Genomic DNA, 17,147 nt, shown 5'->3' with positions numbered 1-17,147 from the left:
TTTTTTTGGTTGGTGACAAATTTAATTCGAGTACTCAATTTCGTCCTTGGATTTTTAAAAATCAGGTAAATTCGTCCTCAAATTTTGCGAAATATATATTTTTAATAGTGTATTTTCAAAATGTCAATTAAATCAGTCCCTCCGTTAAGTTGGATGTTAACGGAGGTGATATGTACTGTTAACTGTTTACAAGGCTTACTACGTCAAATGTCACAAAAGCAGAGACTAATTTGGCCGAAAATGATAAAATTACCAAGGACCAAATTCATAGATTTACAAAAAATTGCAAAATTCCCAATGTATCTTTCTCCCCCAACATCTCTTTCTTCCCCAAATATAAATTTGGAACCCTAAGGTGATAATTTGTCACCTAGAGTTCAAAATCCTCAAGATTTCTTCTATGAATTGATGACAAAGTTCTTCCCCAATTCAAAAAATTTAAAATCCTAATTTTTTTGATTCAATTCGAAATCCAAAAATCAGTGGTTATTGTTCAAGCTTTGGTGTTCAGAAATGATGGGTGGTGGACGTATGGGCAAAAACAGCTACAATAGTCGGTCTTCATCTTCAAGCTCTATGTACAATGGTGATATGAGAGTGCTTCAATGTTGGTGTCATAGAATTTGTGTTGTAAGAAAAGCCAACACTGTCGATAACACATGAATGCCTTTCTATGTCTGTCTCTGCCAAATGTTTGTTTAACAATGGTTATGTGATGTGTGAATGGTTTGTTTAAATTTTATGGATTTTGAATTTTCTTTGCATAAGATGATGGTGAAAAGAGGTTGTAAATGAATGAATTCAACCCTTCTATCAAAATCTTTCCATCAAATTGGTCCTTCTATTGTTTGTCTATGCATCAAATCGTTCCCTAAATTAGTTAAAAATACCATCAAATAAGTCTTTGAATTATCACAACATATATCAATGTGATCTTTGGTGCATACATTTGCTGAACAAAGTAAAAAGTAAAAAAGACATACACTTTGATTGTTGAAAATATCATCATAAGTCATACATTTGATGTTCATTAGTCATTACATAGCCAAAAAAAGAACATTACATAGACATCAAGTCATAAGTCTTACATTTGATGTTCATAAGTCATTACATAGCCAAAATGCCTAATTTAAACAAGTCCAAAAGCATAATTTAAACAAGCATCACTGCTTTGGAAATCCTGGAGTTGGGATAAACTCCGTGTAATGGGGTTGAGTAGAAGCAGATGACCCGTAACTTATGGAACTCTAATAACTCCAGGAGCAATTGAATTTTGTAGAGCAGGACCACTCACTGATGTTTGTTTATGCCTGTCATTTGGAATCACTGGTCCTGTCAAGCCATATCTCCTTGTACTCATTCCCTGGAATAAAATCAATCAAATCATACCTTAAATTATAACATTATCCTTAAAAGGAGCCACACTCTTCCAAATCCTTAAGAAAACCCGCCTTTGATCATTTGTGATAGAAACCTCCTCCGACATCAACCCTTCCAACTTCGTGTACATTGATTTAACCGTAAATTAACCTCCCTTTCTCCTCCAATTTCCACCACCACTCATCTTCCTCTTGCCTCCCCCTAAATCCGTTTAGATCCTCCAACAACTCTAACAACAACAACTCATTCTCCCATACGAACAACAGGCGCCGCCAAGAAAACTCCCAATTTGTCTACAGAGTCAAACCTACCTCAAAATCTCATACCTTAGCCTCCTTTTTATTTGATGAGGAAAATAGTCTTGGATATTTATTCCGGAAAGCCACCTCCCCCCTCCACGCCACCTCCCAAAAACTCGTATTCGCACCATTCCCGACCCTTCTAATAATATTACTCTAAACGTTAATGTGTGTGTATGTGTGTAAATATTTGCGAGGTTGAAGAAAGGAAATAAAAATATTTGGTATCATTAAATGACAGTGTGAATAAAAATATTTGAGAGGTTGTGATGATTAAACAATATTGAAATTAAAATAATTGATAATGTGTTTGACCTAACTTCTCCTTAAAAATGTATAGAAGTTGGAAAAAAGCCGGGTCAAATGATACCTTAAGCTCCCACAACGACAATGTAGAAGCAACTGAATTTGGGTGAAAAAATTGAAAAATAGTTATATAAATAAAAATTGAAAAATAGTTAAAAGTTATTAAAAATATAAAAATTATAAAATAATTTAAAAAAATGGTGAAGGGCAAAATGAAAAATGCACCCTAAAAATGCACCCGAGGAGCAAAATGGTAAAATCATAGGGATTTTACCATTAGGAGCGTATAATTTATTTTATTAACTCATAGTTTATTTAGTTTATTTTTTAGACATTAATTACCGTTTGAGCTTATGACTTAAATTTTTCTTCCAATTTTATCTTTATTATTTTATCGAAAATTTATTATCACTCTTTATATTTTATTATAAGGGTTAATAGTGTTTTTGGCCCTTGTAATATAGTGCACTTTTGGTTTTAGCCTCTGTAAATTTTTTTTTTTAGATTCCACCCTTGAAAAATGAAGATTCTTCAGAATTGACCCCTCACCCTAATGACTCAGCAGAATCTCCTACGTGGCGCTGATGTGGATATTTCTTTTTATTTTTCATTATTTTTTCATTGGCCACATGTACAATTCATTTAACACATCATATTTAATTAAAAAAATTAAAAAAACCCAAAAAATAAAATATAATTAAAAAAATCTGAGAAATAATTTTCAAAATAAAAAGTTCAGATTTTTTTTCTCAAAAAAATAAAAAAATCTGAAACATAATTTTCAAAATAAAAGAAAAATACAAAATATATTTGAAATTAAAAAAGTTCAGATTTATTTTCAATATAAAAATTATGGAATAAAAAGTCTAAACAACCTTTTTCAGAATAATTTTTTTTCCAGAATTTTTCTTTTTTTAATATTTTTTTCAGAAAATATATATTATTTTCCAGAATATTAAAATTTTTGAAAAAAAACTGAAATTAAGATTTTGATTATTCTGGAACAATATTTCAAGATAATTATGAAAAATTACAAGAAATAAATTAATTAGGAAAAAAATTGTTAAAAAATCTCAAATTTAATATATTTCGAAAAATTATAAAATAATTATGAAAAAGATTCTAAAATATCCAAATATAAAAAAACTTTCTAAAAGAATCTGAATGTTTTTTAATTTTTGAAAAAACAAAGTTTCTAAAAATTAATATATTTAGAAAAAAAATCAAATTTCAAGATTTTTTTCAATTCCGGTAAAATTAAAAAATTCTGGAAAATTAATATAATGTTTTTTAATCATTATTAATTTTTCCATTTTTTTAAAAAAATTTCAGTATTTTAATTTATTTTTTAAGTTTTTTTCGTTTTTCAATTTTTATTTAGAAATACTGAAAATTTTTATTTATAATTTTTCCAGATTTTTTTAATCATTATTAATTTTTCCATTTTTTTTAAATTTTTTTCAGTATTTTCAGAAAAAAAATCTGAACTTTTTATTTTGAAAATTATTTTTTCGATTTTTTAAAAATTTCAAAAATTATTTCTCAGATGTTTTTAATTATATTTTATTTTTTGAGTTTTTTTTATTTTTTTTAATTAAATATGATGTGTTAAATGAATTATACATGTGGCCAGTGAAAAAATAATGAAAAATAAAAAGAAATATCCACATCAGCGCCACGTAGGAGATTCTGCTGAGTCATTGGGGTGAGGGGCCAATCCTGAAGAATCTTCATTTTTCAAGGGTGGAATCTAAAAAAAAAAATTACAGGGGCTAAAACCAAAAGTGCACTATATTACAGGGGCCAAAAACACTATTAACCCTTATTATAATTAGCGGAAAGACGTGTCCATCTTTCTGCTCTTTTTATTAACGCGTGTAGGTTATCGATAACATTTAATAGAAATTTTGCGTGTAAATTACAAAAAATATTCTTATTATAAATTTTTTGATATAGATTAAAATTATGAGTATAGATATTTGGGACTTTCAAATCTAACAACTATATAAAACCACGTAATTCAAACGGGTTAAATCATAAGCTTATATGTAAATTACAAAAATCATTTTTTTTAAAACAAATAATTTAGTTTGTTTGGATACAACTATATAAAAGAGTTTTTTGTTACAAAATTAGTTCAATATTTTAAATCATATTTTCTCCCTCCTCTAAAAAAAATCTATTTTTTGAGAAGATGCTCTTAACAACTTCTCATTTGAAGCTGTTTTTAAATTATTTTTAGGTTATGATTTTTTTAAAAAGTTGTAACAAACGGATGCAACATTCTTAAAAATGATTATTTTTTTTTAAAAAAAAAAGTGATTTTCTTCTTAAAAAAGCTATAACAAACGGGCTCTGAATCGATTTAAGATTTTGCTATGGATATGGTTAGATATCACTACTCTACCAGGGTCCTGTTTGGAGTGGTTTATTTTTAAGGTTATAAAAAACAACTTATGCAAATAAATAAATTTTTATGTATTATTCATAAGTTTGTCAAATGTAATTTATGAAAAACAACTTATGAAGATACAATTTTTCGTTAGTAAAAACTTATAAATTAACATAAAAGTTCAAAAATAAGCTTTTATGTGAGACTTGTGAATTAACATATGAATATGAATTAACAAATAAGCCAACTTATGAATAAGTTAAGAACTTATGAAAACAACTTATGATTTAACATATAAGCCAATTCAAACGGGTCCTAGTTATTGTGGGACTAAAAACCCAATGTTTTGGAATTGAGAGTATATAACCAAATGATTGAAATCTAGTGCTTAATGAGTTCTATCAAAAAGAAAGGAGATCAAAGTTCGATTACTGACTAAACAATTAGTTTTACTTCGAATTATTAGAGTGTATTCCCTTAAAAACACGTGGGTTAGCAAAAAAAAAGTATGTTAATTATTGAAGTTATAATAATTACTTCTTCGAAAGATATTCTACATTTTTATAACAAAATAATTAAGAAGGAAATAGAATTTACTTAGAGGAATACCAAGATGCCACAAAACAATATATTCCCTTCACATGATTCAAATCTCTCTTTGTTTGTTTGGTTTCAGAAATCAGTTACACGCATCAGAAAGCTAGTTTGGGTTTTCTACACGCATTTTCCTCTTTACATGGGTCCGTTTAGATTTGCTTATTTTAGAGCTTATGCAAAGCAACTTAAGCAAATAAATAAGTTTGTATATATTATTTATAAGTTTGTTAAGGTTTTTTTGTGAAAAAATAAGTTACGAAGATACAATTTTCGTTTTTGAGAGCTTATAAATTAAAATAAAAATTTATTTGTTTACATAATCTATTTTCCTTAATCTCATAATAAGCTCAATCCGAACGGGGCCATGATACTTAATGTGCAAGAATGCTTTTGTAAATTCTACATAATCTGAATGATTCTACAAAATCCGAATAATTCTCTACAACTTAATAATACATTAACATGATCTTAGTCAACACATGTAAGTAAATCCAAATAATGAGGAAGCACTTGGCCTTTGACGAGCTATGCAATGGATGAATCCCTTGTATAAATGTTATATTACTTGAATGGATATTGATTAGAAATATTTTTGTCTTTGTAATTGGACCAAACTAGTGGCCCTTAACATAAAAATGGTGTGTGTCTTCTTGTTTAAGAAATCACAACATTCAACAAATGAACAATTTGGGTTTATGTACAAATTAGCTGTTTTGCATGTACAGGGATTTTTGTGTGAAGTTACATAAAGCATGCATGATACTATGCTTATTTTTTACACTGTCAAGGATGTACCTTACCTGCAAAATTTGTTACAAAACAAAACTTTGGTCAAAAGTTGCATAACCACTCTGAGGCTCACAGTACCATGATGCATGTTATAGATTATAGCTTATTCATCATGGGTTATTCATAACTTGTTAAAAGTTTCAAATATCAACCTCGTCATTTTCACGCTTAGTCTCATACAATGATGAATGAACAACCATTGAAAGATACCATCATGGAGATAAGGGAAGGTTTCATGATTTCACCAGTTGGTGACAGTAAACAAACCTTTAGAACTGCCCATTTTCTTAAACCTATTGCAAGTTCCATCCATGAACTTAACTTCAATGAGATCAACCTTAACTCATCATCATCATGTTCTGTTTCTGAAGCAAAGGAGTGGCCTTTGAAAATCCATTTCAATGGGTGGCACTACCCACATGAGAAATGGATTAAGTGGGTTGATGAACTTCAGCTCAAATATGAATCGGTGTGGAAAAAAGCTTGCATCTTTGAACCTATAATGAGTACTAAGAGCTGCATAATTAAAAACCAAGACTTGGTTTGTGGGGTTGTTGAGAAATGGTGTTGTGAAACAAACACCTTCGTGTTTCTATTTGGTGAAGCAACAATCACTTTGGAGGATGTCATTGTTTTGGGGGGCTACTCTCTCTTTGGTCTTCCTGTTTTCGCCCACCTTGAAGATCAAGAGATGAGAGAGGTGGAACAGAAGCTCATCAACATTGAAAGCCAAGAGAGGATTTCGAAAGGTATGGCACCTTCTACATCAGTGTGGATGGATATTTTCATCGATAAAGGTAGTGAAGTTGAGCATGAAGCATTTCTTGCTACTTGGTTGTCAATTTTTGTTTTCCCTCATAAATACTCTCTAGTGAAATGTTCTTTGTTTCCTGTTGCTGTTCATCTAGCTAGAGGGAATCCTATTTCTTTGGCACCTGCTGTTTTGGCTAGCTTATATAACGATTTAAGGTTGTTTAAGAACACAATTGTTGATTTCAAAAAATTTCCTGATAAATTTCCCTTTATGCTGGACGTTAATGTACAATCACCCTTTTACCTGGTTCAAGTTTGGGTTTGGGAAAGGTTCAAAAATTTGCAGCCACAACCCAAGTTGGGCAATAATCGAGACCATGTATTGTTGAGGTGGCATAATGTTAAGGCCTTGAAAATTGACAATGTGAGGTTGGCATTAGACTCAGTCATCGATGATTTTATTTGGCGTCCTTATGTTCAATATGTTGATAAGTGTGGAGTGTTTTATCCAAAGGATGAAACTTTGGTACCATTTAAGAAAGATTTGGTAGTAGAACAAATGCTCTCATTTGTTATATTCTTGAGAGTTTCTGAGCTAGTTGGATTTGAGTCTATAGAACAATATCTACCACATAGAGTTGCTATGCAATTCGGATTTGATCAAGATGTTCCTGGTTATGTGTCTAGACTCAATGAGACTAAAGCCATTGCTTGGAAAAATTACTCCAGACCCTTATCTGATACAAGTTTATATTTTCCATCTAGATATTTTGAGGCTGGTATTACCTCACGTTACGCAAAGTGGTGGACGAAATCAGTATTACGTCCTCAAGGTTTCGTTAAGAATTTGGAGTCGCGGAAGAGAAGTGCAAGTATATCAAAATGTGAACCTCATGCTAATATTCCACCCGAATTTCCTTCTCATAAACTAGTTGGCTGCGCTGTTACTATTGGAAAATCTTGTGATGATGATTCAAATACTAGCCAAGGTGATAATATTGTTCCTTCTGGTTCTATTCCTAAAGTTTTGAAAACTATGTACTTTGAAAAATCTGTTGAAGATGTTTTGTTAGCTGAGAAAAATGTTGAGGATTGTGAGCATTTGGAAGATGTTGATTTTAAAGAGAGCAATGAGGGAAGGCTGTCCAGTGACACAGTCTGCCAACCTGAGAATCAAATTGAAAGCTATAACTATTTATTTGAAGTAAGTGTAGCGGAACTTGAACAGAGAATTAGCCGACTCGAGAAAGTGGTTACAAAGTTGAAGATGGCAAGGTTAGGCCATAGTTGAAAACATTATTAGCTCAATGAACTGAAACCTTATTGCATGTTCACTTATGTTACTTATTTCTTGTACTAGCTAAGCTTCATGACAAGAATGTTGAAAAAACAAGACCAAATGAAGCATTAACTTTTAGGATATCAAATTTGGTACTTTGTTTTCCTTTTATTGTGTTGCTTTGGCAGAATATGCACGTAGTATTATTATATATATGCTGGTTAAACAAAATGATTGAGTTGGCTTCTACTTATTATATATGCTGGTTAAACAATATGATTGCTTTGGCTTCTAATGCACGTAGGTATTGTTATGCATATTTTGTAACTCAAAATGACTGTTAAACAAGGTATTGCTATGATATAGTCCATAGATTTTGTAACTTTTCTATAAATTATAAATGAATCTACACTAATTTTCCAGATTTAACAAACTATCTATTGATCTGACCAATAATATACTAGCACTAATAGGGGTTGGGTACGGTTATAGAGACTGGACTCTCGCAACATGCAAATAAAGATTTGAAAGAAATACTTGTATATATTAGGGATAACCATGATTTTCCATGACACAATTGAGATTTAAACGTTGATTTGGCTAGGTGGTGGTTAATGTGAGGTGAGAGATCAGAAGAGCTAGGTGGAGAAGTAGTGACAGTGGTTCCGTGTTGGGCTTGTTATTTAAACGTAGCAGGTGTTCTATTAGCATGACGTAAATCATCAGTAGGAATGTTTTCAAGGCTAGCGATTGATTTTTTTTTAAGGAAAAGGATAGCGATTTATTGTTGGGGCTTCGGAATTTTTTCAATACTCATGGGTTGTTGTTAAGGCTTTATGACATGATGACATGTTGGGTTTTACGACGTTTTGGGTCGACTGATCTATTTTTGTGTCGTTCCACTTAATGCGCATGTGGTCTAGAAACACCAAATCTCAGATTCACGCAACTAAAGCACAAAATCATTAACTTGTTTCAGTAACAAAAGACCAAAAGCCACCGTAATCAGTAAGTTACCTTACCTCGAGTCGATGCAGAATGCGATTGGTGGTTTGAGAAAACCAGTTGCACGTCTAAGAGTGAAGGAGAGGTGAAAGAGTGTGGTAGTTCCAGTATGAGAGGACTGCAGCAGCACCAAGAGTTCCTCAATATTTAGCTTTTCACAGTTGGTCATCATAGTGATCATGATGCACTCAATTATAGACATTTAGCCCTAATTAGAAAAATGGCCACTTTGCACCATTATCTTCAAGAAATATCTTTTTTTTTTTTTTTTGAAACTGCGAAATATTATTCACGTCGAGAATGTGCAAGACGCACAAAACTCGCGGCCGAGACAAGGAAACAAAAAGGTGCGCAAAACAGCACAGCTAAAAAGCAGAAAAAACTAAAAAGCACCCAGCCACACCACGCAGGGAGGGAAAAACAGACCCATAAAAAATCCCCAGCAGCTGAAACTCCAAACAGGTAACAGTCCAGCAGCCATACAGCAGCGCAGGTGCAAAGAAGCAGGACAGCAATGAGGCTGTCATATACTCCTAGCCAAAACAGCAGAGCAGCAGCATACCAAAGCCTCAACGCCCACCTAAAAGGCCCAAAAATCCACCATTACCGCACCAAACACGCTTGTGGATTCCACGTCCATTCATAATACAAACAAACCGGCAACTTCAAACGACTCAAAACCCACCTCCAAGCTAACACCTTAATATCCTCCACCATGTCGTCAATACCAAAAGGAGAATTTTTAAAAATAAAGTCATTTCTAACTCTCCAGATGGTCCAAATCGCTGCGTGCCAGATTATCCGATACCCCTTCTGAATCTTCTTATTCCTAGACAACTCATCCCACCACTTCCAAAGATGAAACAGGTCCGGTGGTCGATAATAATTGAAACCGATCCATGACAGAAGCTTGGTCCAAACTGCTGTTGCCGTAACACAATTGAGAAAAAGATGATCCGACACCTCCGGGACCCCATGACACAACGCACAGGAAAGAGCAGAATCTGGTGGTAAGACATGCCTCCTGAAAAGATTGACTCTGGTCGGGATCCTTCCACGTAAAAGCTTCCCAGAAAAGGCAATCACCTTCAACATTTTTATGTGGCTGTAGTTTAGTGGTATCTTCAAGAAATATCATGAAGAGATTTTCAAGATTTGTGAGTTCAAATAAGGACGTATATTGTTAAAGCATTTGATTGATGAATAATTATTTTTCACATTTACCAAATACTAATTTCATTTGAGGAGCCTGAAATATTCGTAGTGTTGCAATTGCAAGTCCTTTAATACAACATATTGGGAATATGAACACTAACTTGTTGCATAAGAAAACATCAAGTTGGTTTAAGTGAGGCATCACAACATATTGTGAATTTCTTCGAGATGAAGTCGAAACTATTTGTTGCTTGTGTTAGAAGTATCTTCCTCGTCATTTGCAATCATATGCGTCAATACATTGGATGTTGCTACATTCAACATTTCTAATTGTTCCAAACTTTGAGCAACAAACATGAGAAGAGTACTTCACCAACATGGAAATGATTGATGCAATTTACAACACTTCTTTATACAAATTTTTCTTATTTCTCCAAAGCATAATAATACTTGTCTTCTATTTCTCCAATGTCAATCTGCTTGTAATTGACTATAACATCCGAAATAGAATGAGAAACATGATTCAAATTTCCAAATATGGTTACCAACTAGTCAACTACTAAAACTTTGTTACCTTGGAACCGAAAAAAAAAAAAAAAAACTTTGTTACCAAATTATGATTATTAATGCTACTGGCCTCCTATGTTATAGACTATAGTTATAGAATTTGAATTCACTTGTTGCTTTACATCAATTATGCGACTACGGAAATTTTTCTTGATTTAATAGCATAGTATTAAAGAAAGAAGGTTATTTTGAGACTAAAACTTTGGCAATTAGGCCCCGTTTGGATTGATTTATTTTGAGCTTATATAGACTTATCAACTCCCATAAGCCTTTTTAAAGGTGTTTGGATAAATAAATAAAAATAGCTTATTATAGTTTCATAAGCTGCTTATGCCATATTTCAATAAGCCTAAATTTTCAGCTTACCCTCCGGCTTAACAAGGAGCTTATGAATTTATGTAAACTCCTTCGATTATCTCTAGATCCACTTTTTCAAAACATATATTTTAATCAATATTCATCCTTAAAAAAATATTAAGTATTATATATATTATAATACTGTTTTTACATCTTGATTAATTTTATCAAAAAAAAAGTATTGATAATTGTGGTTCGATTCTCTATTTTTTTGTTAAATTAAAAATATTTAAAATTTTGATAATTGTTTATGCAATGTCACATCCAAACACTTCAATTTATGTAATTATCTTTTAGTGTACATATCCAAACATAAATAGCTTATCAAGTATAAGAGCTTATAATATAAGCCCTAATGTTATAAGCATTTATATAAGCTGTTTATCCAAACGGGCCTTAGTCTCAAAATTGAGTTTTGTAAATTGTAAGTTACCAAATCCGGCTATTTTTAAGCTACAAATTTTTGTTAAGATTTCAATCATAAAAGGCCAACTTCAAATGCAGAAATTGTCAAAACAGCAATCCTTTCCAATTATTTATTATTATGTGGTTTCGTCAACGTTAAATGAATAAGTAAATGTTTTAGAAGCAATATAGCACAACCATCAGAGTGGCGCAGCGGAAGCGTGGTGGGCCCATAACCCACAGGTCCCTGGATCGAAACCAGGCTCTGATAAATTTGTAGTTTTTTTATTTTTTTATGAATAAGTAAAGTGTATTTTATTATTATAGGTCCAATCCATTATCCATAGTCATTCAATTTTTATGGTTAAATTTATTCAAAATGCTCGTATTTTAACAAAGGTAACCAACTTCTATGTTTACGGACAAGTAGTAGTTATTGTGTATTTCTATTATTCACACGAAGTGTTCAAATCTTAAACCGAGTACCTCAAAATATATAATGAAGTCTACAACTAAGTGACCTCTTAAGAGACAGACGCATTTTTATTTTTCAACCGGTACGTGTGAGCTTTATTCTTTTTACTCTTATTCGTTCAATAAATTGAGCTCCCAACCATCCACACAATAACATAATATTAATTTGTTAAAGACTTTTTTTATAAGCAAACTTTTATGATTAATGAGCAAACTAGCACAAAATGTGCTAAGTAAGTTCAGCATACAATTAAATTAAACACGTTGTGTGCCACAACACTAATGTTAAATGCAAATAGTGATCAAGTTTCAGCACAAAACAACCCACCTAAAACACAAATACCAGAACCACCCTAAAGTGCATCATTTGCTACAAAAAAAATTATGAGATTAGAGATATATTTCCATAAACCTAAGACTTCAAAGGATACAATATGAATACCAATCAGTACCATGAATATTCCAACACAATAACCTTGAACAAAAATCACAAATATTTATATTTATTTGGTTTACAACTTAAATACTTCTTAAAATATCCCACAATCTGAAATAAAAATTCTCTTGGTACAATGCAAATAACAATCACTTCTCCATTTCAGTTATCACTCCTGTTAGGTTTGTCTGAATTGGTATCCTCCTGAAACATATTCAAATCAAAGCAAGATTTTCAGCACAACATAGAGATGAACAAAATATACTTTAAGTGCAAGAGTAATTAAAAAGGTAAAATACCTCAGTGAAAGGAGCTGGAACCCAGTCATTGGTTGCTGGATTGCCCTTGGTAGAGTGATGAGAGTCATGAGTGTCGTTGTCTGGTTCTATGTGGAAGCTTGTGTCACTTTTTTCTACTTGAATAAACCCTTTTCCTGTCTGGTGAAAGTAATATTTTCATTACTTCCCAAATGCTATTATTTTCTCAATATCAAATTAAATGTTTTCTAAGGTTATCGACAAATTATGATGATAACATAAGATTTATTAACTAAAATGGTCATATTAATATAATGGTTAAACGGGACGGGCCTAAGAGCATGGGTCCTTACTTAACAAGGGTCACTCTTCGTTAAGGACCCTTTATTGGAGGAAGAAAAAATGAGTCCCCGTTAAGAAAAAATGAGTCCCCTTGGTCGTGATAACAAAAGAATCCAGAATCCAAATCGATGTGTAAATGCTAGATGTAAATCTAGGGTATCTATTAAATATGGTTCGTTGGCATTAATTGAATATATAAAGTTCTCGCTCCATTTTTTATTTTTTTTACAGTAATAAAGTTCTCACTCCATTAGAAATTACTACTGGAAAGTAAAATGTGTTCAATATTTTGCAAAACAAATTGACTTAAACAAAAAATATTATTAATTCTACAAAGTATGTACATGAATGTATTTGTGAGATACTTTGAATATTTTGAGAAAAAATAATACTAGTCAAGTAGGAATGGAACTAAATACCGTGTGATGATGTTTGTCTACGCTGTTGAGATCTTTGTAATACTCTGTTTCCACAAATTCTTCCGACACTTCATTTCCATCGTAAACCAATTTCTGAACATAATTATGGAATGAAAAAGGGGGAAAAAAGTTGATGACAAAAATATTAGAGGCACTCTTAAAAGTTACATTTATTCGAAACAATAGAAATAGTAGATATGTGATATCTTAATATAGTATATAGTCCAAAAAGCGTGAAATACTAACATCAAGCGTTTGTAGTCCAACGGTTAGGATAATTGCCTTCCAAGCAATAGACCCGGGTTCGACTCCCGGCAAACGCAAATACATACTTTTTCATAATTCTAATTTTCTCTCCATTTTCTCTCACTTTTAATTTAACTTATTATGAAACTGGAAATGTGGAAATAAAAACTTTTAGAGGAAAAACATTGTGTTTTAGGAACAAACCTTTTCTTGAGGATCATTTTCAAGACGTTGAAATTGTAGCATTTCAGGAACAGAATTATCTGAAACATTACTATCAACATATTGAGAAGCATACTCACTACGTTGAGGCTTTGTGTGTCTTTTTGGTGCCACTTCTTCAAAATGGTGTCTTGTTTTTGCTTCTATGGATGCTTCTTCTTCAGCTGAGAGATGAGTATCACTTCTGTTTGGCCTTCTAACATCCTCCATTTTTTTGTTTACCTTCTTCTCTTTGATTTCTAAGATTGTGTAAATTATAGATGATTCAATTTTTTATCTTACTTCTAGTTTTGTGTATTTTGTGCAATGAAGGGCTATTTAAGTTTGGTGATTGTGGTAGATATTTTGGCACGGCAACATGAAAATATCTCTTGAGGGACTTTTTTGATCTAAAATATCTTGGAAATCTTATCCATTTTGTCTTGTTGGATGAAAGTGTTTGATGAGACGCTGCTATCTTCCGTAGCATGTAGGCCAAGTTTAGGTGACAATAACTCAATTGATAATAAATATGGTTTTCACAATCAAACCGATTCAAGTAAATATTGCACAACAAATTGAATTTTATTAGATATAACTGGATCAAAATAATCATAAAAATTTACTATTTAAAATCTTTAAAGAGTGTCATGATATATTTGTTAGCAAGACTCTTTTGTCAAAACAGTTCTGATTAAATTGGATTTTGGATTATTTTTTAAAATCCTTCCATGTGGATAAATTTTATTATTAATATGAAGTTCTTGTTGCATTTTATTTTGTTGAGGAAATGTTGTTTTAATTTTTTATTTCATTGATATTTTTAATTAGTTAAATATAGTACTATTTTTTTAAGGGAGTTAAATATAGTACTATTATTTTTACTACTATTTTATTTGTTCAAATGGGCCGACTTTACTTAGTAGAATAAAGTCTGATTGATATTGTATCTTCTCCGATGTAGTTTGTTCCTCTTACCTCTAATATTAAATTTTACTATGTTATATATGTTGGTGTTGGTGTTAATTTGCATGGAATGTGTTCTTTTTAGGTATTAAACCAAGGCACTGGTATGTTTGTTAAAGTGTCCGCTAACTTTTGTACAAATTTCACAACGTTTGCTTCAAATCATGTCCCATTCATTATGAACTTGAAAAATCAAATTGTATCATACATGTGGTTCTTATAGTGAATGGTTAGGAAAACTTTGATAGATATCAAGATGGTCACAATGGATGTAAAAAAAAATAAAAAAATTACAAGCTTATTAGAGTGATCTGAAAAGAATCAATTAGAGTTAATGTGAGCAAGTTATGCTTTTTTTCCCATTTTAATTTCCACCTCCCCGTTAGTTTCTCACACAAGGAAGGATTAATTCGTCTTTCATCCTTTTTTTCCTTTCCATTTCATCTTATTCACTTATGTTTTGTATGATCTGCATTTTGTTTTGTTTCCTGAGGTTAACAATAAATTGTCAATGATTTGGAGTGAGCTTCTACTATTATTGAGAAGCCTAGCTTTTATTCCAGCCCTTAAATGAAGGCCTGATCAACTACCACTTCCAAATGAGAGGATCGGAGTAACTAACGGTGGTAATCTTCAACATTTTAACAGATTGAGTGAAACAGAAAGGAATAATTTGCAACCTATCTTGGCATTGGTGGTACAATTGCTTGCTTGCTTCTATGGAACTTTATGTTCATATCATAAAAGCGTAGCCACTTATTATTTTGTTGGACATGTTTGATGCAAGTTTTTTTTTATTTAATGAAGAATCTTCCAATGGACATGACAATGAAAAAATCAAATGTCATATGATACAGATACAGCTGTGGGGAAAAAAATTGTCTCTCATTCAATGGTTGTTCCGATTCGCTAGTAGAAAGGGTAAGGCTCAGCTTCATTCCATGGATCTATATGATACGAATTGGATGTCTCTGTGTACATTTCATTTTACATGCATGCAAAATGAGAGCAAATAATGATTCATTTGTGTGACGACTTAGTCCTTGTTATTTCTGAGGGCAGAAGCAAATATTATGCAGTAAATAGTGTCAAGAATGTTGATAATGGTTGATTGGAAAGACAAAAATGTTTAATTAAGGTTCCCGATTGCACCGCGATTTTGAGGCTTCTGGTTAGTTTTATGTTGTAGTGTAAGGTGATTAAGGTTTTTAAGAGGGTTATTTGTTTTTCATGATGATGGTATGCTATAAAGGTTGTTACTTTGTGACAAAGGAATTAACACTCTTCTTACCGTGCCTACAAATGTGTCTAGGTTGGATCCTATACAACTTTTTTGACATCAAGTGCAAATTTGGCGTTGGTATTCTCTTTATGATGTTGGTAGACGATCCGTGTTTTGTGGAAATGAAAGAACATTTTGCTTCACAAGAGTGTGCCATCATATCTTTCACTACTACCTAAAAGATTATGTTGGTGAATCATTCCTTGCAGTTGTAGGCACTGTGAGAGGAGTGTTAGACACATGTGCAATGTTGTTTCCAAGGAGTTCCTGGAAATTTGCAGGATGGAAATTCTACCTGGTTTCAAATGGAGATCTAGAAGAGAGGTGGTTGATTGGCCGACATCGATGCTATCAAAGCAGCATCTCCGGGAAGATAGAAGTGGTAAGTTGATATTTCGTATTTCTGATCTGATCAGTTGTTGCCATATATAACTGCTTTGTTCATTGCAGTGTTGTCTATCACGGAAAACAACAGTTTGTTCAAATTTTGCTACACAAGAGTGCTATAGCGCCGATATAGCCTTTATTTGACAACATTTTATACTAAATAGTGTATTGTAGAACAATAGCGATTTTTTCAACTTTCGCAATGTTGTAGCACTAAAGTGCCAGTATAAATGTGACTTAACCTTGGCATCTGAGATTGTTGGTTCAGGTGTACAATTGTACAGGACTACAGGTAGCTCGGAAACAACTGAAAGTGCAATATGATGATGTTCAAGATGAAGATGAAAGTGGAAATCTTGAGGTACAGTTAAACCCCTCTTTTGAGATATTCTAATTTCATTTATTTGCAAGTACTTAAATCAATGTGTGAGATGTGCATTAATAAAAGGGATTCCTATTTAAGGTTTTATCTTGATAAAAGCACGGTATAACGCTTTAAAAGCTTTTGCTATGACTTGATCTAGAGAAAAGCTGGATTCATTGATGGTCTATTATAAGCAAATCTTACTTTGCATTCACAATTTGATTCCATGACACACATTTTGTCCTCCTAGTCACATGGCTGCAAATTCCAATTGTTGTACCAAGGCTCCTCTTCAAGTAAGAAATGTTCCCTATTCTTGATTGAGTTTAAATAACATTCTTAATGTGGTGGAATCTTTTTCTGTATGAAAGTATACACCATTCTAGTTTAAGCTTAATGTAGAATTTAGATATGCTGGACTAATCATTGTTAAAGTATACACCATTCTCAGTCTCTAATATTCTTTCGAATGACCTTTAATGCATAAAA

General features: G+C 32.0%; 2 protein-coding genes and 2 non-coding genes across 4 annotated transcripts; 3 read left to right on the top strand and 1 right to left on the bottom strand.

Moving 5' to 3' along the window:
* The first annotated feature begins 5,947 nt into the window (after positions 1-5,947).
* Positions 5,948-7,807, top strand: LOC112420187 (uncharacterized). Its single transcript, XM_024778871.1, has one exon. The coding sequence runs from the start codon at positions 5,948-5,950 to the stop codon at positions 7,805-7,807; it is 1,860 nt and encodes a 619-aa protein (XP_024634639.1).
* Positions 7,808-11,483: 3,676 nt separating this feature from the next.
* Positions 11,484-11,555, top strand: TRNAM-CAU (transfer RNA methionine (anticodon CAU)). Its single transcript has one exon. It is a non-coding gene; the product is annotated as a tRNA-Met (tRNA).
* A 585-nt stretch (positions 11,556-12,140) lies between these two features.
* On the bottom strand, positions 12,141-14,041 carry LOC25490762 (uncharacterized). Its single transcript, XM_013604664.2, has 4 exons — positions 13,663-14,041; positions 13,213-13,305; positions 12,494-12,631; positions 12,141-12,398 (listed from the first exon to the last, which is right to left on the bottom strand). The coding sequence occupies exons 1-4, from the start codon at positions 13,888-13,890 to the stop codon at positions 12,357-12,359; spliced, it is 501 nt and encodes a 166-aa protein (XP_013460118.1). The 5' UTR covers positions 13,891-14,041; the 3' UTR covers positions 12,141-12,356.
* Positions 13,464-13,535, top strand: TRNAG-UCC (transfer RNA glycine (anticodon UCC)). Its single transcript has one exon. It is a non-coding gene; the product is annotated as a tRNA-Gly (tRNA).
* Positions 14,042-17,147: the final 3,106 nt, after the last annotated feature.

This window comes from Medicago truncatula, chromosome 3 (genome assembly GCF_003473485.1).
Source record: "Medicago truncatula cultivar Jemalong A17 chromosome 3, MtrunA17r5.0-ANR, whole genome shotgun sequence".
NCBI classification, from domain to species: domain Eukaryota; kingdom Viridiplantae; phylum Streptophyta; class Magnoliopsida; order Fabales; family Fabaceae; genus Medicago; species Medicago truncatula.
Note: the sequence above shows the minus strand (reverse complement) of the source record. Positions and strands in the feature narration are given on the sequence as shown.

Coding starts and splice junctions, on each gene's coding strand:
- LOC112420187 (XM_024778871.1), top strand. CDS start 5,948: ATGAATGAACAACCATTGAAAGATACCATCATGGAGATAAGGGAAGGT.
- LOC25490762 (XM_013604664.2), bottom strand. CDS start 13,890: ATGGAGGATGTTAGAAGGCCAAACAGAAGTGATACTCATCTCTCAGCT. Junction 12,632..13,212: donor TAGACAAACATCATCACACG/GTATTTAGTTCC, acceptor TACTTTCACCAG/ACAGGAAAAGGGTTTATTCA. Junction 12,399..12,493: donor TTCCAGCTCCTTTCACTGAG/GTATTTTACCTT, acceptor AATATGTTTCAG/GAGGATACCAATTCAGACAA.